A 25041-nucleotide genomic window follows, 5' to 3' on the forward strand; every position below is an offset into this window, starting at 1 on the left:
CCTCTCACCTTCTATGATGTGCTTCCTGGAAAGGCCCCTCTCCGTCTCCGCTCTGAAAAACAGGACAACTGCCTGTGTGATGTTGTTAGCGGTTTTGGGGAAAATGTTTATGATGCAATGTTAGGCAAAAAAAGTAGGTCAGTGCATGCCGCGTGCAGTCTGATTCCACTTGGGGGATAAACCACAGGCTACAAGGATATGCTCATGCAGGCTGGGAGAAGGGCCGCTGTTTCCCTATCCTGGGGGAGGAGGGGGGTGGCCATAGGCGGGTGGGGGGTGGTCTGCGTTTCAATTTGTCCTTCTGTTTCCCTTGGATTTTTTTAAATTAAGAATGAATCATATTTAGAATTCCTATGAAGCTGATTTTGTCAAGCCCTAGAGAGAATGTGGGGCCAGACCCCTGGAAACTGGCAGGGATGGTCTGTGTCCAGGGAGGGTGGAATGGTTTAGACAGTTCGTGAAATTTCTGTGTTTTCCAGAATTTTTAGGATGTTACCTTTGTAATCAGAAAAAATAACAAACCCAGGAAAGTAAAAATAAAAACCAAACAAGGTTTGAGTAAAAGGCAACTCAGCCAAAGCTGCTATCCTGGAAGGTGATGTCAATAGGGATGGGCATCAGCCAGGGCAGACGGCTGCACACACGCCCCCAGGAGCCCCCTGAATCCTGACCCCAGCCGGGAGCATCGCCTGCCGCTGCACCTACTTTCCTCCCCAGAAGATCTTGGTGGTGATGACCAGGCTGGACCGTCTGCAGAACAGAAGAGAAGGAGTGTTACTGGGCGTGGCCGTGGTGGGGGGGGGTGTCTTCAGCTTTCACAGAGGGTCCTGAGCACCCTTCTCATCTGGGAGCATGGGGTGTGAAACGGATACCTCTGGATCATTCGATGTTTGTGGTGGTGCGAGCCCAGGGTCCTGGGCTCCCCGTCGAGCCCCGAGACCAGTCATGGACCACCTCCCCGCCCCACCCTGGCTCCAGTGGGTTTTGTCTGGGAGGAAGTGGGTGCAGAGAGCACACTCCCAGGAGGTCGAGAGGAGGGGCTGCCGCGGACGGAGGGGCTCTGTTGAGGATGGAAGGAGGCGAGGGGGCCCAGCAGTCTGGCCCTACAGGCCAGAGACAGGCTTTCAGAAAGGGGTGTGTGGCACAGCCTTGGGGGGGCACTGAGGGAGGGACAGTTGGGTGGGGCAGGACCCTGGGTGAGAGGGAGTTGGGATTTGGGTGATACAGAGCCTGGAGGGAAAGGAATGGATGAAAGCCAAGTGCTGACACCTGTCTGGTTCTGGCGGGATGGGCGGCCCCCGCAGGCCACCTCTGACGGAGACCCTGCCCAAAGGAGGGGGGAGGGGTGCCAATGTGCTTTCCTCCCATGGGGGCAGGGAGGCTGCTCTGGAAACAGCTTCTCAAAGCCCAGAAGCTGTATTTCCCCTTGAGCTTCATCTCCAGGCCGGGCCGGCGGGGGTGGGGGGGTGGGGGGGGATGGTGGTGGTGTTGACCTGTGTATTTGCGTAAGACATAATCAGGGCACTCAGTAATATGTGCAATTTCCTTTGATTATGGAGTGAGAAGGAATTTGTTGTGATGAATTAGAGCCGAGAAGAAACAAACAACTTTGTTGGGGCAAGAAGAGGGGTGTCATTCATCTGTGCCCAGAGGCTGAGGGGTGGGGGGTGGGCCCAGCTTTACAACTGCTTTTGTTGTTCCTGAAAATACCCGTGGGCCCTAAGGGGTCCCAAAGTGTGGGCAAGTGCCCAGCCCAGTCTGTCCCAAGGAAGGTGGGAACCCTGCCTGACAAGGGACCTCAGGCTTCTGAGCTGCTTGGGGGTGGGTGGGGGGACACGGTGGGGGGGCTGTGGTGACCAGTCACAGGGCTGCCCCTCCCCGGATGAGTGTGATGTCCAGCCTCGAGCTGGGCAGGTGTCTTACAGACTCGGGCCCCTGAGCCCCAGAACAGTCCTGCCAGGGAGCTCAGACAGTGGTCCCTTTCCAGGCAGGGACAGTGAGAATGGGTGGATTCCAAGCGCAGAGAAGGAGTGTCCCTCTCTTGAGCAGCTACGCCCTCTGCTTTCCCCAGGCCACCCGGGAAGTCCTCACGTCCAGATCTTTTTTGGCCTAACACATGTCAGTGTGCAACCCGGGACCCCGGCCCTCTGAATCCCTGCTGGACCAGAGGTGGAGGTCAGAGTGTGAATACTCTCTCCCCCTGGAGGGAGCACAGGGCTGCCTCTACTCTGGAACATTCTCCCCTTCTTGGTGAGAAAAATTCTGAGCCTTCCCGGCTTTCGAAGGACTGGCCATCCCTGAGCACTCCCCTGCTAAAGAGGCAAGAATGTCAACGGGACCCGAGCCAACGCTTGCCCACGACCCGGCATGTGCGGTCGCCCCTCTCGGTGCCCTCTTCCCTCCCTCCGGCCTTCCCCAGGCTTTTCCCTGCGTGCACCCTGGACACTGACCCAGAGAGAACAGGCTAATTACCTCCATCCCTTCTTCTTGATGATGTTTCCTAATACCACTTCAGCCCTGCAAAAAAGACCAAGACATGGGCATTTCATTACAACGTGACAGAAATATTAAACCTCGCCCTCCCATGACAATTGGTCATTTGGTCCCTTCTGTGAAAATGCCACTAAGGCCGGAGGGCCAGCCTGTTAATGATGCTCATCTTGGCTCAGGCAGGAGAGAGCTTGCAAGAGGCTGTCATTTCCCATGAAGGTGGCCGTGGGTGGTGCCCCTTCGGGCGCCTGTCTCAGCAGAAGTGACTCCAGCTCTCGCAGAGAAGGGAGGAGCTGATGTCCTGCTTGGCAAGGCCAGCAGCATCCTATTTCCCTGGCCTGCTGGAAACTCACCGGGGAAAATGTTTGGCAATGTTACATGGGCGAAGTTTCCAGAGAATTTTTTTCTAAAAGGTAAATTATTCATCAAGTGCATCCTCTCTTTTCAGAGACAATCAACATGTATTCAGGGCCAGGGGCTGAATTTCCAGCAGAGTGCGTGCATGGGTGCGTGCGTGCGTGCGTGTGTGTGTGCATGCGTGTGCATTCATGTGTGTGGGTACATGCGTCTCTCTCGTTTCTTGCTTTTGAACAATAGAGAGACAGATGCCATGCTGACTGCTCTCTGTTCTTTTTGGCGTTACTCTGGCCCTGCACCAAACTCAGGCTAGCCGGGGTCATGGGCGGGCTGTTCCAGCCTTGCTTGGCATTGCAGTGCTGGATTAACTTTTAAGAACTTTCTGCTTGTAGCAAAATGTTTCTGAGCAAAAACAACAGACGGAGAATGATCCATACCCAGTGCTACATTCCAATTATAAAAGTGCCTGAGTCATCCACTCAGAAATAATGGGCTCTAATTTGCAAGCTGTTCAGCATACATTCTGAATGCTCTTCATTTATGGTCAAGATGTACAGAAATTCACTCAGCCCTGGGCCTCTTCCTTTTATTCCTTGGTCCCTCATTTGTGGGACAAAAAGATCAGGAAAGGAGGAAGGGAGAAAAGCAAGCAGTGGTCCTGGGGAGTTGTAGACAATCAGCTAACCACAGCCTGTTGCTTGTGGCTATGAATTCCTCTGGCCCTGAATTTGGTAAGCCTGACATCTGCTGGGGGGCGGGGGGGGAACAGAAATCCTGCGGCTCTCTGGCAAGTGCCCAGATTAGCATCAGCATAAGAAGCAGAGGGCTCCCCAGAATATGCCCTTGGCACTCTGGTGAGCAAGAGGCACGGTGCCTGGCCCGCCGGCCCCTGGAGGTGCCCCGCAGCCCCCTGCCCAGAGCTCCTCCCTGCCCGTCCCTTGGTACACAGTGTCCAGCCTCCCCTGTGGATGACTGCTAGCACCGAGGCATTGCTGGGGGTGAGTAGGCAGGTCTAGCTCTGGGCTGGACTGAGAAGGAGCCGCAGGGGCCCAAGGAGGAGTGGAGGGTGGGATGAGGGCCGTGGGCTCCAGGGGGATCAACACCCCACGGGAAGCTGCTGAGTCCTCAGCTGCTGGCGAAGCTGCCTAGTACTGATATGCCAGTCCTGGGGGTCCAGTTAATCAGGGGGAAGTGAAGACGGGCACACAGAGTGTGGACTGTGCAGGGCTGGTGCACATGGGCTGGGCCGTCTGGGGCCAGAGGAGGCTGCACAGGGTTGCCTGCTGCATGTCCTCCCGGGCGGCAAAACCGAGGCAGGAGCAGGGCCAGGGAACGGGCTGGGGTGCTGAGGCCTGGGAACGCCCGTGGGCTGGGCATGTGCATTGGGCTTTTCTACCTCTGACCTTCTGGCTTTAGTTCATCTGTCTGGAAAGCATTTCATTTTGATGGGAAGAGGCTCCCAGTATGGAGGGCTTGGGAGGGGGCTGTAGCATGAGGAGGGGCAGAGAGCTGCCGATAGGGACTGGAGGAAATTTGGGGCTCCCGGTGGAGGTCCCCAGAGCTGTCAGGTCCTCAGACCCTGTGATGGGACTTAAGAGAAGGCCCGGCTGGCTTCCCGATTCTCAGTGCTCGGGGCCCCATCGCAAGCTGCAGGTAAAAACCCAGAGCCTTCGAGGCAGGTGCCGGCCCCGAGGCCATGGTGCACAGCCAGCCAGGCTGCAGCCAAGCCAGCTGATGGGAACTTGGCTCGCCCCAGGCAGGAGGGACCGGAGGGAGGACGAACAGAGAGCCAACAGATGACTTCACAAACAAAAGCTGACTTTTGGAAACCCGATGCAGGAGAGTGGATGATTTGATTACAGCTAGTCTTTAAAATTGAAGCCAGCAGCCTTGGCTGAAGAGGGCTTTTACATAATTGAGGAGGGAAGTTCACTGCCAAGATGGGAAGGGCTTCCTACAGCGCTCGGCTGGCCAGACTCAGCTCTCCGCAGCTCGGGAGGCCCTGCGTTCCCTGCAGCCCTCACGGTACCATTAAGACGTGAGAATGTCAGACACGCGGGAGAGCCTGGGACCGCAGCCTGATCCGGCTCTTGCCCAGCACAGCATCTGAGGCAGGGAGGGACTGGGGTCAACTCGGTGCTCGGACACACGGGGGAGTTTAGCAAGTGGCCAGTGTCCAAGTGTCCTGCAATTTTGGCCCCGTGAAAACAACACCTTCTAAAGCCATTCAGAGTTTAAAAAAGCAGGCAGAGTGCGAGGCACATTTGTGGACGCTTGGGACCAAGGAGCAGCTGCAGCTCTGGTTCTTCCCAGGGAAGCCGTGGCCTGAACCACATCGTCCCACGAGAAAAGACACGTACTTGCCCGCCGCGTACACTTCTGCAGTATCGAAGAGGTTGATGCCATTGTCATAGGCCAAGGTCATTAGCTGCTCTGCCATCTGAAATGAGAAAACCGGAGCTGTTTGCGGGCGGCACAGCCCTGCCAGGCCCGGGGGAGGCTCCAGGGTGTAATCTCGTGGCCTGGGGCGCCTCCTGCCTGTCCAGGCCCTGCACCCTGGGGCTCCCCTTGTCCTCTGCTGCCACGGGAGAGACGTGGAGGCAGCCCTCCGGAGCTGACCCACAGGGAGGAAAGAAGACAAAATGAATGAAGGAAGAGCCTCTGGGCTGTGAGGTTGATGTGAGCAGGGACCCCATCTGTTGGGTCATCACAAAGCTTAGCCTCTATACTGGGTTGAACACAGCCCCCAACAGGAGTGGGATAGATCCTGGCAGAATGAGTCCCTCCTTAAAGCTATGGCTAGGAGGTGTCCTGCAGCCGTATGTCCCCGATTCCTTCCCAGCAGCCACACGAGGAAGAGGACGAGGACGATATGATTATTGTTTGCAGATGGAGAAACTGCCATCCTCAGCGAGCACTCTGGCCGCGGCAGGCGCTTCTCCACTGCCTGGCAGGCAGAGGCTGATGAATGGTGCCCAATCGGCACATGCCTTCCACCAGATTTTGCTCCCCAGGCTGCTCTAAGAGTCTCATGCTCTACCGACTGAGCTAGCCGGGCGCTTCCAGGCTGCTCTAAGGATGAGTTTGCGCTCCACCAGCAATGACCCACTGGTAGTGGGGGTGAGGATCGAGCAGCCGGAGGAAGCGCCCCCTGCCATGAACAGCCCCTCCAAGATGCAGCAGAGATCTCTGCTGGTCCTCTGGACGGTGCAGGTGCCCCTTTGAGAGTCACAGATGCAAACTCCCCCGCTCTTCACTTCTCAAAGCTCAGCTCAGAGTGCTAAGCCTCCCTCCCTAGCTACCCAGAGTGGGGTGAGTCATACTTAACAACCCTCAAAAAACTGTGGGATGAAAAGCCAGCCATGTTTGGCTTCGTGGAGATTCTCTCAATACCAAACTCAGAAGCCCCATGGGCCAGGCAGGTATGGAGAGTGAGGCTGGTGGCCAGTGGGGACCACGGGGGTGGGGGGACCGACACTCAATCGTTACCCCTGGGAAGGCAGCTCAGCGTGGCTACATCTTTTGATTTTTCAAGAGAAGCCAGGGATCCAGGGTATTTGGATCTCCCGATTTTCAAATGCTGGCAATGAACCCCAAAGATTTCTGATACCGAGCAGGCCAAAGCTAACCCCCATTAGTTAGCAGCTGTCATTTCAGTCAGAAAGCCCAGGGGGAAGAAAGGCCACTGGTGGAGGAATTTTCTGGATCCATCTGCAGGGCTGGTTGGCTCCACTGGAGCTCAAGTGTAACCATGTATCAGACGCATCCATGCACCCTCCTCCAAGTGTAATCATGAATCAGATGCATCCATGCCCCCTCCTGGGAGCCTCTTCCTCCTCCTGTGCCCACCCTGGGGCTCCTTTTTTCCTCTCCAATGCTCCAGGCACCCCAGGCTCCTTCACCGGTTCATCTCTGTCTTCAACCTGACTTTTCAGGGATGTGTCTCACCAAGCCCCTGAGCTCTGCCCAGGAGAGCACCCCGTGCTGGGCCCCTAGCCAGGTTATACAGACGATTTAGGGGTATGTGCTGACTCCTGGGAAGGGTTCTGGGCGGAGGTGACTCAGTACGAGGGCTTTTATTATCTTCACGTTTCAGACCCTGTGTATCTTCTTATACGCCCATCTTGCTTACCTGGAGAACAGCATGCTCTAGGTGTTCATCTGGGCTTTGCTCTTCCCACTTACACTACATCTTAGAAATCAACCCATATTCGTTCATGGAGATCTTCTTCATTCTTTTTAAAAATTGTGGTAAACCATGCATAACACAAAACTGACCATTTTGACCATTTTTAGGTGTGCATTTCTGTGGCGTTAAGGACGTTCACGCTGTGCAACCATCACAGTGCTGTCTCCAGAACCTCTCCATCTTCCCAAACAGAAACTTGGTCCCCATGAAACACCAACTTTGCAGTCCTCCCTCCCCCAGCCCCTGGTGCCCACCCATCTGTTCTCCGTTTCTAGAATTTCGACTCCCTTGTTACCGCACCCGGGTGGCGTCATACGGTATTTGTCTTTCTGTGACTGGCTGACTTAATGAATTTAACGTGAGGCCTTTAGGGTTCATCCACGTTGTAGTGTGTGTGAGCATTTCCAGGGCTGGGTTTGGAGGGTGGTTAGGAGTTTGCCAGGCATGAGCACCCACTTGGTCCAAGCCAGAATGTCCTCAGCTGGGTTTCTGTGGTAGCCCCTAACTCTCTCTGCTTCTGTCCTTGCCCCCATCACCCTACCTGGGGCAAAGTGTGGTCCACGGACCAGCAGCATCAGCATCTGCCGTGCCTAATCCTGGGCTCTGCCCCAGGCCGGGCCCATCAGAAGCTACATGTTAACTGGATTTCCAGGGAACTCGTGCATACATTCCAATTTGAGAAGCACCCCTCATCCTTGGGGGACAGCCTAACCTCAGTGGAGCAGTGAGAGTGAGCCTTTTGAGTGAAGTCAGGTCAAATTTCCTCTCTGGCTTCTATGTCACAAGTGGTCAAAGCCAAGGTCCCCATCAGATCTGCTCCCTCACCTCTGCCCCCATCTCTCAACCTGGGGCTCCTCCTGTGGCCTCTTGGAGGCTGGGTCCAGTCCAGTACCTTTGACCTGGAATGCTCTCTCTCTGAATCATCACATGGCTCACTCTTGCTTCCGCCTTCCCTGAAATGGGAGCCTGCATCCCAGTCCTCCTTTCTCTGTGTTTGATTAAATAATGGCTCCTGGAACCTCTGAATGGTTTCTTGGGTAGAAAAAGGGTCTTTGTAGATGTGATAACATGAAGGGTCTTGAGATGGGAGATGATCCTGGATTATCAGGTGGACCCTGAATGCCACCACAGGTGTCCTTATAGGAAGGAGGCAGAGAGAGATGTGACACAGAGGAGCAGGAACGTGACCACGGAGGCAGACACTGAAGCAAAGTGGCCAGAAGCTGGAGGAGGCGTGGAAGAATCCCACTCTCCTTCCCCAGAGGTTCCACTGGGAGTGCGACCCTGCTGACACCTTGGTTCCAGCTCTGTGATCCTGATTTTGGACTTCTGACCTCCAGGCCTGTGAGAAAATAAATTTCTCTAGTTCTAAAACCACACAGATGGTGGCAGTTTGTTAATGCAGCCACGGGACACGTCTAGCCCTGGGAGATAAGATGTGCGTACGGTCTGTCCCCTTCTCCAGAAAGAGAGCAGCCCACAGCAGGGATGGCAGTGCTCAGCAGGCGTGAGCTGAGCGGCCACTGTCCTTGGCTGGCTCCCCCGGCCGACCCTGCGAGGCCTGCCATGCAGGAAAGGTCAGTAGGCTCTGACACAGAGGATACCCATCCCCATTTCACCTGTCACGTAGCAGAAAGACGGAAACACAACGCTAACTACGCCAGGCCAGGGAGAAAAGAGAGTGAGGGGTGGGAATTTTCCGGGCTGTGCTTTTTATTTTATTGTTTTGCTATGATTTTGGTATAATTCCTCTTCCAGGCTTCTCTTTAAAGGTTTATTTATTTATTTTAGAGGTGGGGGGTGGAGAGAGAGTGTGTGTGTACATGTGCGAGCATGAGTGGGGGTGTGGGGGGAAGGGGCAGAGGGAGAGAGAGAATCTCAAGCAGACTCCTGGCTGAGCACGGAGCCCGACGTGGGGCTTGATCTCACGACCCTGAGATCATGACCTGAGCCCAAATCAAGAGTCAGATGCTCAACTGCCTGAGTCCCCCAGGTGCCCCCTCTTTCAGGTTTTTCTATGTGAATATATGCTTTTTCGCTGCAAGACTGCAGCCCTCACATACAGACCTGGGCCCGTCCGCATGTCATTATTTAAAACGTGACCCCTAAAGACTTGCGCTCTGTGGGTGCGTCCTATTTGATTTGACAGAGCCTTTATTTTGAGACTGTTCAGAATTTTCCAATGTCAAAGTTCCCGAAACAAAGGCAGGAGGAACTTTAGAAGACATGTGGGCCTCCTCCCTGCTGTCCCTACTTGGGGGCCAGGGGAATGCATCCCACCCCCGAGGTGGGAGCTGGCTGTGGGCTCTGAGGCAGGCGCCGAGGTGCCATTCCCCGTTCACGGTTCTCCAGGTGAGACGCCGGGCACTTTGCTTCCTCCAAATGGAGCAATGGCCCCTGCCTCCCTGGGCTGATAGAGGGCTGAGTGCCATAACAAATGTAGTTGGTAGCTACTGTCCTTATTAGATTTCTAATGCCCAGGCTGCTCTGAGCACATGCTCTCAGGAGGAGTTTTTTTTACTTGAGCAGCCATGTGAGGTCACGAAAAGGACACTGGACTAGAGGTTGGAAACCTGACTCTGACCAGGCCAGCTCCAGCATTTGGCCACGTGATCGGAGGTTTACTAACACTGTCTGCTTCCTCTGGGGCTTGGCTCTGCTCTGCCTGGCCCCCTAGGACCGTCCCCAGGGCCACAGCCCCACAGACATTTGCAGACAGAGGACAGGCAACGACCCGAGACTACACACTTTAGTCTTTGTGGGCCAGATGGTCTCTGTGGCAACTTATAATGGAAAAGCAGCCACAGACCGTATGTAAATGAATGGGCGTCACTGCCTGCCAATAAAACTTTATTTATAAAAAAAAGGGTTGTGGAATTCATAGAGAGAGAGAGCAGAGTAGAGGTTACCAGGGGCTGGGGAGTTGTTCCCTCATGGTTACAGAGTTTTGTTTGGGGTGATGAAAACTTTTGGAGGCAGACCGTGGTGATGGCTGCACAGCAAAGAGAATATACTTAATACCATGGGACTGTACACTTAAAAATGGTTAATAGGGGGGCGCCTGGGTGGCTCAGATGGTTAAGTGTCTGCCTTCGGCTCAGGTCATGGTCCCGGAGTCCTGGGATCGAGTCCCGCATCGGGCTCCCCGCTCGGCGGGGAGTCTGCTTCTTCCTCTGTCTCTCTCTCTCTTATGAATAAATAAATTAAATCTTTAAAAAAAAAATGGTTAATAGGGTAAATTTTACGTTATGCATTTTTTTACCACAATGAAAATGGTGAAAATAGCCAATTTTATGTCTCGTATATTTAATTAAAAGTAAAAAAAAAAGAAAAAGAAAAAGAAAAAAAAACGAGGCTGGGGGCCGGATTTGGCCTGTGGACCTTTGCTCACGGACGTCTGCGGAGTCCTGCCACGGACTCCCCTTTGCCACATTAAATCCACCCCGTCCTCATTTCTGTGTCTCCCTGGCATCACGGTGTCTTGCACGCAAAAGGTAACCCTAAAAACAGGACTCTGTTTCTGGATTACTTGGCAGGCCACCCACCTTCCTCTGGACACGGGCTTAGCAAGGAACCTGGTGTTCCAGATGGGGCACCCATCTGGAATGCCCAGGCAGCTCGTGGCCTCCCCACTTTGGGGCGGCACATGTGTTCCTCTGTGGTCCCGGGATGGTCCTGGATTCCCCGTAGTTCCAACCCTGCTGGCTTGGACAGGGCAGGCAGCCAGCTAAAGAATAAAACGTGGCTGTTCTTCATCTGAACCGTGGCGAGGTGGGCCCCTTTTTTTTGGACGCTGACTGTAGGATTTAATACGAAAATTCTGCTTGCTCCTTCGCTCAATCATTTTCACCTGCCAGGACCTTTGAGAACCCCGAGTCTGTCATCTATTGTATCTGCTGTCCTCCCAGCTTTGTGTCATCTGGAAATAACTTCTAGTATCTTCATACGTGTCACTGTCTACATGATGGAGACATGGCAGAGGCTGGAGCCACCAGGGCCACCACTGGGTCATTAATCAATACTCTTTGGGTGCAATGGATCTATTGGTGAAAAAAATCACCTAAGGTGGATGGTTACCATCCAGCCACTTCTCTGTGTCTTTCTCGCAAGGGCATCACACATAGGGTAGCGAATGCGATTTGGAAATGAAGTCATTCCTCCCCACAGCGAAAGGGAAACAGGTGAGTTGGACACTAGTGATTTTGGGTGAACCACAAAGGGCTCCAGGGCTCCAACCTTCTGTGCCAAGTGCTTGCAACCAGTTTGGTGGCTAAAGGCAAAGCAATTTCCTGCACCTCAAAAACTCCTTTCTCCTGAGATAGTCCAGAGTCAGAACCTCAGAACAAGGGCAAGGCGTTCTACAACCAGCTACTGTCATTAAAGGAAAAAGGGACAAAAGCACAAATTAAATACATTTAGATTTTGACAGAAGCAAAGCTTTTCCTTTGAAAACTAACTGAGCAATCACAGCTAACAAGGTCTCAGATGAACGCACTTATTAATTTTTAAATGCAACCTTTCCGAGAGTAAGTAGGGCAGACGTGAGGACAGCTTCGTGTGCAGATGTCCAGAGCTCTTGGAGCAAATGTCCCTGCTCTCCCTTCCCAGATAATCACTCGCTGCCCAGAAGTGCACCCCGGCCCACAGACGCTGACGACACCGCCCGGCGTGTGAAAAGAGGAACCCCAGCGAACGCACAGGGTAAACGACAGCTATGGGAAAGGAGCAGCTAGGGGCTGGGTAAAATGTAAAGCGACTCAGAATCTTCAGCTTGCAGCAAAATTTGCAGAATCTGCATCCTAAATGACCTCAGCAGACGCGTACTGAAGTTTCATATCCATGTGGGGGTACTCTGTCAGAGCAGTTTAGAAAGACACGGGGCTGTGTGATTTGGAAACGATGGCCTCCCTGGATTTTCCTGGCTAGCGAGGGTCTAAGCGTTGTACAGATGAGGAACTTGAGTTTCTGGGCCTTTTGGGGACTCACGGGCGCCCCAAGGCACCCAGCTGCGAAGTGCAGGCACCAGATTTGGCATCTTTTAGCCCTGCCATGGCTCCCCCCTTACCCTTCCCGCTGCCCCAGAGGGCCACGGCACCCTTGAGGAGCGGCATGAGGGAGGCTGCGGTGGCCACCGTGAGCACGGGCCCATGGTTCATGTGGTGGACCCTACAGGTGCCCGCTGTGGCTAGCCTTTGCTGGGACTTGGGGCCTGTGGGAGCCCCACCTTACCTCATCGGTGATCTGGCCTCCGAAGGTCACCCATGTTCCTGGAAGGAGACACATGGGCTAAGTCAGAGAACTTCTCCAGCGAGCTTGCCCCCCCAACAGGGTGCTTTGTCCTCAGGCTGCAGGGCCTGGGGGGCAGCCACAGCCCAGCATGCCACTCTGCTCTGCGGTGAGCACGTCCTCGGCATGTTGGGACACTTGGCCTTCAGGGCATGTCTCCCTCTCTTGGGGACACCAAACCGGGGGACAGGAAGGGCTGCAGGTGTTTGAAATGCTTGTTGGGGCTCAAGCCGATCAGCTCCTATTCTCATGACCTGCCCTAGGCAGCGGGATGAGGGATGCCTCCTTGAAAACGGGCCAGGTCTGATAGCGATGCCCTCGCACTTGCTGGGCGTGTGTGTGTGTGTGTGCGTGTGTGGGTTGAGGGTTGAGGGCTGTGTCGGGAGCATACTGTAGGTACCATGGAGGCGGAGGGACAGTGTATGCTGAGAACAGAGCTCACATCTGGGGAAAGTCTAGATAAAAGGGCAAAATCTGACTGCCCTCTATGAGGACTCAGTCTTGTAAGGAGAGAAGATGCTCTCCAGACACACCTGGGGCCAGGGTGCTTCTCTGATTTTCTGTTGTGAGGCAGGTGTCTGTGTGTGCACAGGGCCCCTGGGACTCCTCTCCCCTCCCCCATTCCTCTCCTGGTTGCCATCCCTCCAATCCTGCTTCCATCCCCTCACCCCCAGGGCTGGCCCCTTCAGCCCTCCCAAAGCCCCTGCCTCCTTGGGTGGCTCTGGACCAAAGGGGCCCCTATACTCACCAAGCCCCAGACAGGAGACCCGCAGTCCCGACTTGCCCAAGTTCCTGGAAAACAAACTTGGTGTGAGTTCTCAGTGATTAGGACAGGACCTGCCGGCCAGGCATGGCCCCCCCTGCCCAACTGTTCCCAAAGGCCAGCCCCAAGCTTGAACCCCCCACTCTAGTCAATGTATCTTTTGAGACTCTGAAGGCAAGGGGTCCTCTGGAGAGAGGCCTGTGGCTCACATGCCCCTAGGCATAAAGAGCCAACTGTCCGTTCCCCCTGCCTGCCATACCCACACCAGGGCACGGCTGCGTGGCTGGGCCACGCTGGTGAGCACGGCGGGGCCCGGAGAGCCACCTCGAAAGAGAGTAGTGGAATGGGCGGATGGAGGCCTTGTGGTACGGCCATCACGGGCCTGCTGAGGTACCTGCCAGATGAAGATCCCAAGGTCTATATATGAAGGGGCCACAGGTCATCACTAATGTCCTTAGGAGGTCATGGTGGGTGGCAGGGCTCTGCTGAGGACTGGGATGCCTGTCTGTCCTGGCCTGTTTGTCCTGGCACAGGCTGGCCGGGGGCCTGCAGGGGCAACCGCAGGCCGGATGGTCCTCAAGCATCATGTCTTCGATCTCCCACAGCTCTGTGGGTCAGGTGCCTTCCTTTTCCCGATATTCCCATTTTACATAAGAGTACACGGGACTGGGCGCCTGGGTGGCTCAGATGGTTGAGCGTCTGCCTTCGGCTCAGGTCATGGTCCCGGGGTCCTGGGATCGAGTCCCGCATCGGGCTCCCTGCTCCTTGGGAGCCTGCTTCTCCCTCTGTTTCTCTCTCTCTCTCTCTCTGTCTATCATGAATAAATAAATAAAATCTTTAAAAAAAAAAAAAGATTAAAAAAAAAAAAGTACACGGGACCTGCCTGGGAGCAGAGAAGTCAGGATTCCACCTAGGCAGTCAGCTCCACAAGCATGCGCCCCACCACGATGGTGTGTCCCTTTCCCCATTCACGGGGGACACAGGACGTGAGCTGCTCACATGGTGAAGTGGCCCAGGGTAGGCCGGGAGTCCACTACCCTCGGAGGAACCCCGCTGCCGGCAACCCGGTCCTGGAACCACCCCGGGGTGCGACATCCTGCCAGGCAGTGGGAAGTCAGAGAGTTGTGACAGACTCAGAGGGTGAACCCCAGCCTCCTTCCCTGAGGGCTCCAGCTTTTCCCTGTGTCCTCATTTCTCTACCCAAACCTGGCTCCCTCGGACACTCTGAAGCCTCAGTTTCCTGGTTCCCAGACCCCAGGACCCTGCCCATATCACAGGCGGTCGTGGGGGGTGGGGTGGGGATATAACAAACTTGTAAACGGTTTGAGTCACCAAATTTAAAGTAGTTCTAGAATGTCCAGGTTTCTTCTCCAATTTCCCATTAAAACCGGCCCAGCTGCCAGCCCATTGTTCCTGCTGAGAGTGCTGGGCTTTTCCCTGCATAGGTTCAGAATAGCAACTGGTATCTGTCAGGGAGGGGAGCAGATCGAGTAGAGGCTCTGAAGCCTCTGAAGCCAGAGGCTCTCAAACCCTGACTGTGTGCCCCCGGGCTGCCTCAGTGTGCCCCTCTGCAGAATGGGCTCACAGGGCTGGCCACGAGGATGAAACCAGATAACATGTGCCTGGGGCATCACAGAACACTGACTGACCCTGCCTTTTCCCTCACGTGAGAAGCCATGGACAAACCAAAGAGCTTTGAGAGTTACTGTGTTAAAAAACTGAAGTCTCCCCTGTTCTTCTCCCCTATAAATCAGTGAAGTAATCTGATGATGCCCTCAGCACGGCTCGTATGTTCTGACCCGGAGCAAATTTTGTGGTTGTCAGAAAGGAAGGTGTTATGTTATCACGTTGTAATTGCACATAATGCTATCGCATGTCCATAAGCCTCTGGGAAAATACTTAGAATATTCCTGATTTAGCTTCAGATTTGCTATGAGAGAGTTAAAATATAATATGTACAAAATTTAAGGGCTGAGTAGTCAAAGACATGACTTAAAGGTTTTCTTATGTCCTTCAAATCATGTTTGAATTGATGTTGCTTCTAAGCAGAAAGTTAATTTTTGTTTTGTTGTCTATACATAAACTGGAATTAAACAGTCATTTTTTTAAAAAAAGGAAGAAAGGCACACCTGCATCATCTATAGACCATGCATCGGGCCAGGCCTATTTAACAGTGCAGATAATTTTCCCCACGCTAGCTAGAAATGACCTGTGGCATTGCTTACAAGCAGTCTGGGAAGGAAGCAAAAGGGATGGAAGATTCTGATCAGTGGTTCTTAACTGTTTGGGGGTCACAGGCCCCTTTCAGAAACCGATAAAGGCTGTGGACCCCTTCCCTGGAAATGTGCAGGACATGAAAACCCTGAGAACCCTGTTTGCAATGCACGGGCGCTCACAGGGCCTCGGGCACCTGGTCTCGATAAATCCAGGTGCTGGAAGGGAGGCTGAGCTCCTGACTCTGCAAAACTAACTCCCACTTGTGACCACGGGGAGCAGTTTCCTGGCCAGGAAGTGGATGACTAAGTTTTAGGTATGTCCTCCTGAAGTTCCCTTTACCAGCGTGGAACCAGATGCCTGAACGTGCTGCGTGTTCAGGGGGGCGAGCAGCTTTAGCAAGAGACAGACGAGAGCCCAGAACACTGGGCAGAGCCCGCCTGGGTTTGTGGCTGTAAGGGGTGCCTGCCACCCCTTGTCCACCAGAATGGGCTGGGACCCAGGGCGTTCGGCTCTCCAGCTGCTTCTCCACCCACTGCCCACAGGAATAATTTAACGAAACTAGGACACCGCGTGATGCTGTAATTACCCCGCTCAAGTTGTCTCCCCGATAAAATGACGGTATTAGGTCTGCCATCCACTGCCAGGCCTCGGGAGAAGGAATGAGAAGGGACAGGGTGTCTCCGGGCTAAAAGCTACATAAATACGGCTGTTCACGGGGGGTGGGGAGTGCCACAAATCTCTTCCTCGTCTGGACCAGGGGCTGGGGACACGTTGCCCCTTGAAACTCCCAAGACTCGAACATCGTTTCCGACAGATTTTTCTCCCCTAATTAAAAGTCGACATACTGATAAAAGAGTTGGCTAAATCCCTAAACCCAAATAATGTTAGTCTCCATTGATTTGCCTTATGTCTCTCCTGTGGTCTGGAAAAATGCTAATGAGGATTCATGGGTTTAACCTCTGCCGGAGGAGGGAACCAATCGCTCCGCGCCCCTTGATATTGCACCTCAGACTCGGGGGATTACAGGTCCTTTAAAAAGAGTCCGAGGCCTTTCAGTTCAGCCATGCGGGTGGAGGACAACACTTTGAGCCTGTGACAGACAGCAACGTGGCCTTAATGAGCTGGTGTGATGGATGTGGGAGCCAGGGTGTTTTCTGGTCAGCTGTTAAATTGGTGGGGTGATGACCTCTTGACAGGTCTGTCCCGCTCCCAGACTCCAGGCTCCCTATGGACAGGCCTGGGCTTCTAGGTCTTCATCCCCAGATTGTAGCTGACATCAGCAAGGTCTCAGGGGTGTTTGCTGGGTAAACGGGGGGTGAGAGGCCCTTGGGGCTGAATGCTGGCCCCTCCCCTGATTCACAGGGCTTGGCATCGTGCTTCCCCCATATTGAGGCCCTCTTGGGCCCTCCAGCAAGAATGTGGTACTCTGGCCACCCACTTTTAGTTCCCTTAACACCAAAGGGTGTGGCTGGAGGCTGCCTCCTGGCCAGCTTCCTAAGGAGGTGGTCAGAGTGGGGGGGGTAAAGAGCAATCAAGCCCCCTATGGCCCCCATCTGCATCCTAGCTGTGGCCCTGGAACAGTCACGATGGAGCAGCCCTGTGGGGCAGGTACCTTCCTATAAGGCAGGTAGTCTGTGCTTACCAAGGGCACCCAGTGGTTGGGATTCTGGCTCCCACTTCAGCCTCTATGAAACTACACTTCCTGCAGGTGTATAAACCCTCCTTCCTCCCCCCACACTGTCGAGAAAAGTTCAGCAGGCCACATGTAAGGACAGATGGGGGTCCCCTAGTTAGGAAGTGCTGGGGCTGGGATCTGAACCCAGCTCCTCAGACTGCAAACCCCCTAGCCTAATAAGCATCTCCCCTTACTGTCTGTCTCACCCTCCCTGCCCCTTGCACAAACAAGTGCACAGATGTACGTGCAAATATAGGCACACGTGTGCCCATGGGCAGACCCACACGCACACACACACACGCACACACACGCACACACAGTAATCTCGAGCACCCAGGCTCTTCGAGATTTACTCCTGAAGGGATCATAGGATCTTCAGCAGGAAATCATGTTAATACCCGTATTTTCCATTTACATAGCACTTCACGTTTTTAGAAATGGTCTCACTTATATTAACTCCTTTAATGATCCCAGGACTGACTTAAAAGTAGCAGCAGGTAACAGGTATCTAACTCGAAATACATAGTGTGTTTACTCTTAGCTTTTAATCCCCACTTAATAAAAGATATAAGCCAGCAGGGCTTCTAGACTAGAGAAGTCCATTCTGGATTGTCCTCACTGAGCTTAGAGGGTGGGAACACAAGCTTTTCCTCCAGAGGCTCATAAAAGAATATCAAATGCCCCCAAGGACCCGGGTAAGGAGGGGATATGGGCAGAGAGGCAGAAGGACTTCAGAGTTATTCCAAAATTCATCTCCAGGAGGCACGGGACTCCACACGGTTCTTTCACGTGGGTCCCACCTCAGGCATTGGTTTGGGGGAGGTATGAGCTCTACATTTCGGTTGTCAGGAGTGATTCTCTCAATACTTCTCAAGTTGGCTGCACCACCAGCTAGAAACCCAGACACTGTGCTCAAATACAGGGAATCTGCAAAGCCCCTAGCCTAATGAGCATCTCTCCTTACTGTCTCCCCTTACCTAGAATCTTCTGTGGCTCTTTCTGAGCCTATGTGACTCTTTGGGTCCAGCTGATACAGATTGTTTGTTGTAAAAACATCATTTCCCCATTCTAGAAAGGGCGAAGGGCTAAGAAAGGCCAGACCCCCAAGCCAGGTGCCCTACGACCCTGCCCCCAAAGGTCTTTTGTACAAAGCTTCGACACTCCTCTTCCACCTGGGTGCATCCGCCGAGCATGTGAGCAAGGCCCAGGGTGGAGCAAGGGATATGCAAGGAGCGGGAGGAAGGTCCCTGCCCCTGACACCCTCTCCACATACAAGCCATGGTGAGAGAGCCTGGAGCCAGGTGGTGGGCTGAGCCCAGGCAGAGGTACACAGGACAGCCGGGGCTAAGCCACCGGCAGGGAAGTCCAGATACTGCTCTGTGCCCTGCGGAGTGGTAGTCCCGCCCGTGGAGGAACCTGGGCCTGGGGTCTAGCTCAGGTCCGGCAGGGAAAATTAATTTCATCGCGTGGTTCACCCAATGGTCCCTGAATATCAAACCAACACCTGTCATGATGCCCTAACCGCAAAGACCACCCACAGGGCATCTTCTGGGGCCCTGTGTGCTCTGGGGAGGGCAAGGAGGGCAGGACGCCTGTGGCCAGTGTCGGGGGTGTTCCCAGAAAGAGAAAGGATCACAGGGTCCTCCGTGGGAGGCTTTGTTATTGTTACCGCCCCCCCGCCCCTGTCAAAGGAAACAAATGGGCAGAAGGAAGAGAAGCCCTCAGCACCTTCCCGCCCCCCTGCCCCGGCCTTCCTCTCAGCGGTGGTGAAGAAAGAAGCTTGGGGCTGACCCTGAGCCGCGATGGTATTTCTCACCCAGTCTACACAGTGCTAGGAGCCCCCCCACCCCGGCCCCCGCCCCAGCTTCTCAGTACGCCAAGTGCCCACAACTGACAACGGATTTGCAGATTTTCCTGGCTCTCTCTGACGGGGGTGATGGGGGGGCAGCCTTAAGCCCACGAAGCACCCCCGGGGCCCATACCTATATTCCATCCCAGGCTGTTTCACACTGTTGTCACCGGTGCACGGGAGGCTCTGCGTGGACAGGTGCCCCAGGCTCCGGGCCACCATGGCCACGGCGCGGAAGCGGCCACGGGAGCCCAGGCTGGGGCTGCTGGCCGCCGGACGGCCCAGCCGCTCCTCGGGGCCCCGGCCCTTGAGGCTGTGCTCTGAAAACATGAAGGACACCTGCATGCCGAGGCCGGGTGCCCCGCTCCTGGCTGCGTCCCCCTCCTTCCAGGCCTCTAGAAGCCTTCCTTCTCCCAGGTTAAGACCTTATCCCAGAAAGCCAGGAAGCTGCGAGGTGTTCCTTCAGGAGTGAGGATTTCCCAAAGCAACGACAGAAAAATCCTGCGCGGTGTCCGAGGGAAGGCGATCAAATGTCCAGAATCCAGCTAGGAAAGATCTCATCAGAGGGAACCCGGAAATCCAGGTGGGGAGGGGGAGCCATTTCCTCTCCCCTCACATCTTTCTTGGCTCCGCAGGTCCTTCCCTTACCCTCACCCTGGCCTGGCTCAGGCTGTCCGAGCCCCCAGCCGTGCCGGACGCGGCCCCCCGGTGACTGGCTGCCAGTTTACTCCTGACCTCCGCGTGACATCGCTGTCCTCCGAGGGAGAAGGGGGGGCGCCTCCCATCAGGGTGGCAGCCTGGGGGCTAAGCAGGCTGCTGCCGGGGGCGTTTCGGGGAGCAGCTGCTTTTCCAGGCTTCCCAGAGATCAACTCCCGGCTCTGCACACCACGGGCTGTTGGGGCTCCCACCAAGTAAATTAGGTGACCGGTGAGAAGTGCAAGAGGCATCTAGCGATTCATTATTAATGACACGGGATGCACAGCCGCCTGCCCTGGCAGATCCCCGGGAGGCCGGCCCTGGCTGCTCCAGGCTGACAGCCGGCACTCAGACAGGCAGGCGCTGCAGCCGGGAGGACTGCTGAGCTTGCAGGCAGCCGGCCGAGGCCAGCTCTAGCTGCTTGGGGTTTGCACCCAGAAAAGTGGGGCTTCCACTAGGGTTTGGTGCAGGGAGAAGCCAAATCTTCCGAAATGTGGAGAAAAGACTCCTCTGTCCAGATGATATAATGCAGATGACCTGAGCAGAGAGAGCTGGGGGTCGTGGACCAGAGACCTGAGAAGTTTTAGCACTCCACGGTCCTTGGCTCACAGCAGACTCTCAGTAAATACTTCTGGAATGAATGCGTGAATGAATGGATGAAGACAGACACCTCTCCGTTACCCCATCCTCCTTTCCCACACTCATGGGTTCAGGATGAAGGTGGGAGCGAGGCTCTCCTCCTGGAACAAAGCTCACGAGGTGTCCTCAAACCCCAGGAGATGCCCCCAGGGGCAGTAGGGGCAAGGTAAGCCCTGGCCAAACTGCTCTTTGGGTTCTTTCTTGCCATGCGGGAGGGGCAGTGAAAGAGAGGAAGAGAGCAGGTGGTTGAGGTCTTGTTCAGGCTCTGCTGCTAATTTGCTGTGTGATCACAGGCAGGGGGCTTGCCCTCTCTGGGCCTCCACTGACAAAATAAGGGGTGTGGTCTGAGAAGATGCTCTCTCCCCCAGCTTGGACCCCCAGGGCCCTTCCACACCAGCTGGCTGTCTACCCTCTGCTCTGACAGGACCCAGAGAAGAATCCACCCAAAGATGTTCATGACGAATGGTGCCTGAACTTGTTCTCAGCCCTGGCCCTGCCTTTTTGACACGGATGTTAAGAATGAAATCTTGTTCCTGTCCCGGCCTCCCTGCTCCTGAGCTGCACAGCCTAGGGCAGTGACTTCCTCTCTGAGCCTCAGTGTTCTCTGTGTCCTATGTAGATGACAGAGCATGGTCAGATCACAAATGGTATGTACTCCCATGATCCTGAAGCATGAAGGATTTTTGGAGGTGGGATTCAGTACAGGCCCACTCTACCCCCATTATTATGATGAATAATGCTGCTATGGACATTTGTGTTCAAGTTTTTTGTGTGGGCCTATGTTTTCGGTTCTCTGGGCACATACCTAGGAGTGGAATTGCTGGGTTGTATGGTGAGGTAACTGGTAACTGTACCCCTTTTGTCCTCCCCAGGCCTGATGCAGCAGAAGGAGACACCCCCTGAGGATGATACCCAGACCCAGGGACAGAGCTGGGGCCTTTGCCAAGGCAGCCCTGGCGGGTCACAGATACCACCTTCAGAGGCCAGTAGGGGCCCCCTCAGGTCCCAGAGGTCCAGCTCTGCCTTCTTCATTTACCTGCCCACATCAGCCACAGGCCTGCCTGGCCCTCCCTGACCCTCTCGAGTGGCAAGGGCTGGGAAGGTGGAAGGGCAGCCTGCAGGGTTGACCCTACTCAGCAGCTGAGCCCTTCCTCAAGTTGGGCCCTGGCCTTTAGGAAGCCCACAGGCCTGCCAAAGAGGCTGCAGAGGGCAAAGACTCTGCCTCCACTCCTTCCAGGGCTCATGAGCTAATGGTCTAGGGAAAAGCTGCTCAACTACCTGTACCTGAACCGGATGCCAGGGGAACTTGTTACAAATGCAGATTCCTGGGTCTCATGCTGACCGACTGAATCAGCAGCTCTGGGGCTGGGCCTGGGAAGTTGTGTTTTTATCAAGAGCTTCTAGTGGTGCTGTGCACCTGCTCTAGGGGATGTGGAAATCTCCTACTTCATTTTTCCTTATATATTTCATTTCTCTGTGCTCTGGCAAACTATCAGATCTGGCATCTTACTGTTCCTCAGGGGTCCCTCAGATGGTGTGCTTTAAGCAGCTCCAGGTTAAGTGACATTCACAAAGACTTAGTCACCATAGTGTGTCAAATATCATCTGCCTCACCATACAACCCAGCAATTCCACTCCTAGGTATGTGCCCAGAGAACCGAAAACATAGGCCCACACAAAAAACTTGAACACAAATGTCCATAGCAGCAGTATTCATCATAACCCCAAAGTGGAAACAACCAAAATGTCCATCCGTTGATGAATGGATAAACAAAATGCGGTCCATCTATACAACAGAATGTTATTTAGCCATACGAAGGAATGAAGCACCAACACATGCTCCAACATGGATGAACCTTGAAAATGTTATGCTAAGTGAGACAAGCCAGTCACAAAAGGCCACATGTTCTATGATTCTGTTTACATGAAAAGTTCAAAATAGGCAAATCCACTCAGACAGTAAGTAGCTTCATGGTTATCAGGAGTTGTGGGGAGTGATAACTCATGTGGGTATAGGGTTCCTTTTTGGAGAGATTAAAATGTTCTAAAATTGTGGTGATTTTTGTTCAACTCTATGAACATACTAAAATCATTGAATTATACACTTTAAACATATGTATGGTATACGAATTATATTTCAATAAAGCTGTTGCCCCCCCCCAAAAAATGTCATCTGCTTCAAAAGCCTCTGGGCCTTATTCTTGCTGTTCCCTGTGGGAGCACTCTTCCTGTTTCTCTGCCTTGGAAATCCTCCTTACCCTCTGATATCACCTCAGAAACACATGCAGCCAGTCCCCCAAGCACCAGGAACCTGTCCCTTCTCCAGGTGCCACCAACTACGCTCTACCCAGCGATACACCAGCGTGCTAGGAGCCACTTGCTGGTTCCGCTTGGCAAGGAGCACCCCTTCCAGATGTTGGTAGGACTGAGCAGGTCCTGTGCTAGAACCCCAGCCCTCGCTCCATCCCACTGTAATGTATCATGGAAACGGTGGACGTGAATATTTGACCTCAGAACTCCCCGGGGAAGTCCAGGACAAAGATGCTGTTCTCAGCAGAGAACTGTCATGGGGAGAAGATGGGCAGGTGGGTGTTTAAAGGCTGGCCAGAGTCCGTAACTTTTCACTTGCCTTAAAACAGGGGTCATGACTTGCAATACTCTTAGGAGGTCACAAGAATTAGACAAGAGTGGAAAAGCTGGAAGCTTAAACCCTTGACCAGAACTTGCCATGATGAAAGGTCATCTCGAAAGGGCCACTCCTTTGGAACGTGTTTAGGTGAGGAGGGTGAATTCTAGACCTGCACTGGTCGACTTGAAATGGGCTTTGAGCAGAAGCATCGAGTGTGGCTGGTGGATTTTGACACGGAACAGTTTTTTGGGGGGTTTTCTGACTCTCTAGTACCTGCTGTTGTTAGAACAGCTAGTTCCTGCTATGACTCATTAGAGGCGTGGCCACCCCAATTAAAAGCTCTCCTCTCTGTCCACAGAATGCCACTACAGAGAGCTTCTTGGAAGAGAAGCTTCCGGCTCAGCCACCTGGGATCCAGCCTGTGTCCCACCTGCCCCGGGAGGGCAGGAGAGACAGGAAAGCTTCGCCCCAGCCAGGCCCGTTCCTCCAAGATGGGGACAGGCTCACAGTGGGAGGTGACGGGCACTCTCCCCATCATCCAGAGTGAGGCCCATGGAAGCCTTGAGGCCTGGAGTAGAAGTTCTAAAAATAACTTTTAAGAGCACAGACTGCAATATTCACTCAAGAGTGAGGATGAGGGGCGCCTGGGTGGCTCAGTTGGTTAAGCGCCTCACTCTTGGTTTCTGCTCAGGTCCTGATCTCACGGTCTGTGAAATCAAGCCCCGTATCAGGCTCCACGCTAAGTGTGGAGTCTGCTTAAGATTCTCGCTCCCTCTTCCTCTGCCCCTCCCGCTCATGCTCACTTGCTCTCTAAAATAAGATAGATAAGTCTTAAAAAAAAAAAAAGAGTGAGGTTGAGCAGCTGCATCCTGCAGAGGCCAGGGTGCCTCCCCGTACCAGCAAGGCTGCCCTGACGGTGCCGAATGGAGCATATTTTGCACCCAAAGGTGACTTCCTGCCCCAGGAGAGGGGTGGGGTGGATGCTGATGAGTTGGGGGCTTCTCCAGTGGATGGGAGGTCCTGCTTCTGAAATTTCTAAGCAAAAGGTGCCAGACTGGTGGCCTTCCTGGAGGCGGTGTCGTCTGGTAGGTAAGAGCCGAAGACCCCCGGGGGCTTCCTTCCGGACCTCACACCCCAGTCACGTCCAGCGCTAACAGCCCTACAAGGGGAAAAAGCTAACTGGTGCCAGTCAGCTCCTTTCACTTCTTAGCTGATGCCCGGGACAGAGCAGCTATGCTGTGTCCTGAGGAAGTGCTTCTGGCACCTGCAGGAGCACCTCTGAGACACCGGCTAACACTGAAACGGTGCTCCTGGTGCAGCTGAGTCCCACCACACCCCGCCAGGTGGACGCTGTGCTGGTCCGCTCACACTCGAGGAAGCTGCGGCACAGAGAGGTTGAGCAGGGAGGCGGACGCTGGGTCCGCCCTCATCCACGGAGGCGGCAGGCTGGGAGGTGAGCAGTGTGTCGGGGCCCCTCCCATGGAGGAGCTCCTGCTCTCAGACCCTCGGGTTAAAGGGTGAGGGCTGGGGGTCCGTCCCGCGGGACTGCCTGGTGCTGCCTGTGGATTGGATCGGGCTGTGCCGACCCCTGACTTTCCAGGTGGATGATGCAGAACCCACCCCCCTGGTCCCCATCCTTGCTCATCCTTACACACCTGTCCTGCCCACTCGTCCTTGGAGACACAGCTGTCCTGCCCACCCGTCCTCGGAGACACAGCTCTCCTGCCCACCCGTCCTCGGAGACACACCTGTCCTGCCCACCTGTCCTCAGAGACACACCTGTCCTCCTGCCTACCTATCCTCCTGCCCATCTGTCCTCTGAGACACACCTGGATTCTCAGCTCTTCCAGGAAGCCCTCTCTGACGGCCCAGCTGCAAGGGATCTCCTGTGAATAACCGAGCAGCTAGGTAGAGTCTGCTCAGTGAACGTGACCACAAACCAAGTACTGCCTGGTGATCGTGCCGGCTCGTGGTAAGAGCCGATGGCCCAGGGTCAGAGCTCGTAGGCACGCAGGCCAGTCCCCGCCACCCCCCCAGAAGCTGATGACCAAGCCTCCCTGCCCAGGGTCCCCCCGCCCTCCTGGTCTGGGCTGCATTACAGGTGCAGATGCTGCCTCCAGTCCTGTTGTCTAGGAAGCAGCAGGGACGAGACACATTTGCAGGGGAATATTCTGGAAAGGGGGTTAGGGCCAAGACCATTCAACACCGTCCAGCCCATACCTGCAGAGGCTTGGGATGTTCTTGGTGCTGG

The 25041-nt window shown here is 54.4% G+C and overlaps 1 protein-coding gene across 7 annotated transcripts in view; it reads right to left on the reverse strand.

The window, feature by feature from the left end:
- KCNAB2 (potassium voltage-gated channel subfamily A regulatory beta subunit 2) overlaps positions 1-25041 on the reverse strand; it is an 81913-nt gene that overhangs the window by 12623 nt on the left and 44249 nt on the right. For all 7 annotated transcript variants that reach the window (XM_035019930.1, XM_035019932.1, XM_035019935.1 and 4 more), the window contains 6 exons: positions 13071-13114; positions 12266-12303; positions 5208-5287; positions 2473-2517; positions 706-750; positions 9-52 (listed from right to left, as the gene is read on the reverse strand). In XM_035019930.1, coding sequence (XP_034875821.1) covers positions 9-52; positions 706-750; positions 2473-2517; positions 5208-5287; positions 12266-12303; positions 13071-13114 — 296 coding nt within the window. The remainder of the gene's footprint in view (positions 1-8; positions 53-705; positions 751-2472; positions 2518-5207; positions 5288-12265; positions 12304-13070; positions 13115-25041) is intronic.

Source organism: Mirounga leonina, unplaced genomic scaffold (genome assembly GCF_011800145.1).
Source record: "Mirounga leonina isolate KUSES-001 unplaced genomic scaffold, KU_Mleo_1.0 Mir_173, whole genome shotgun sequence".
Lineage (NCBI taxonomy): Eukaryota > Metazoa > Chordata > Mammalia > Carnivora > Phocidae > Mirounga > Mirounga leonina.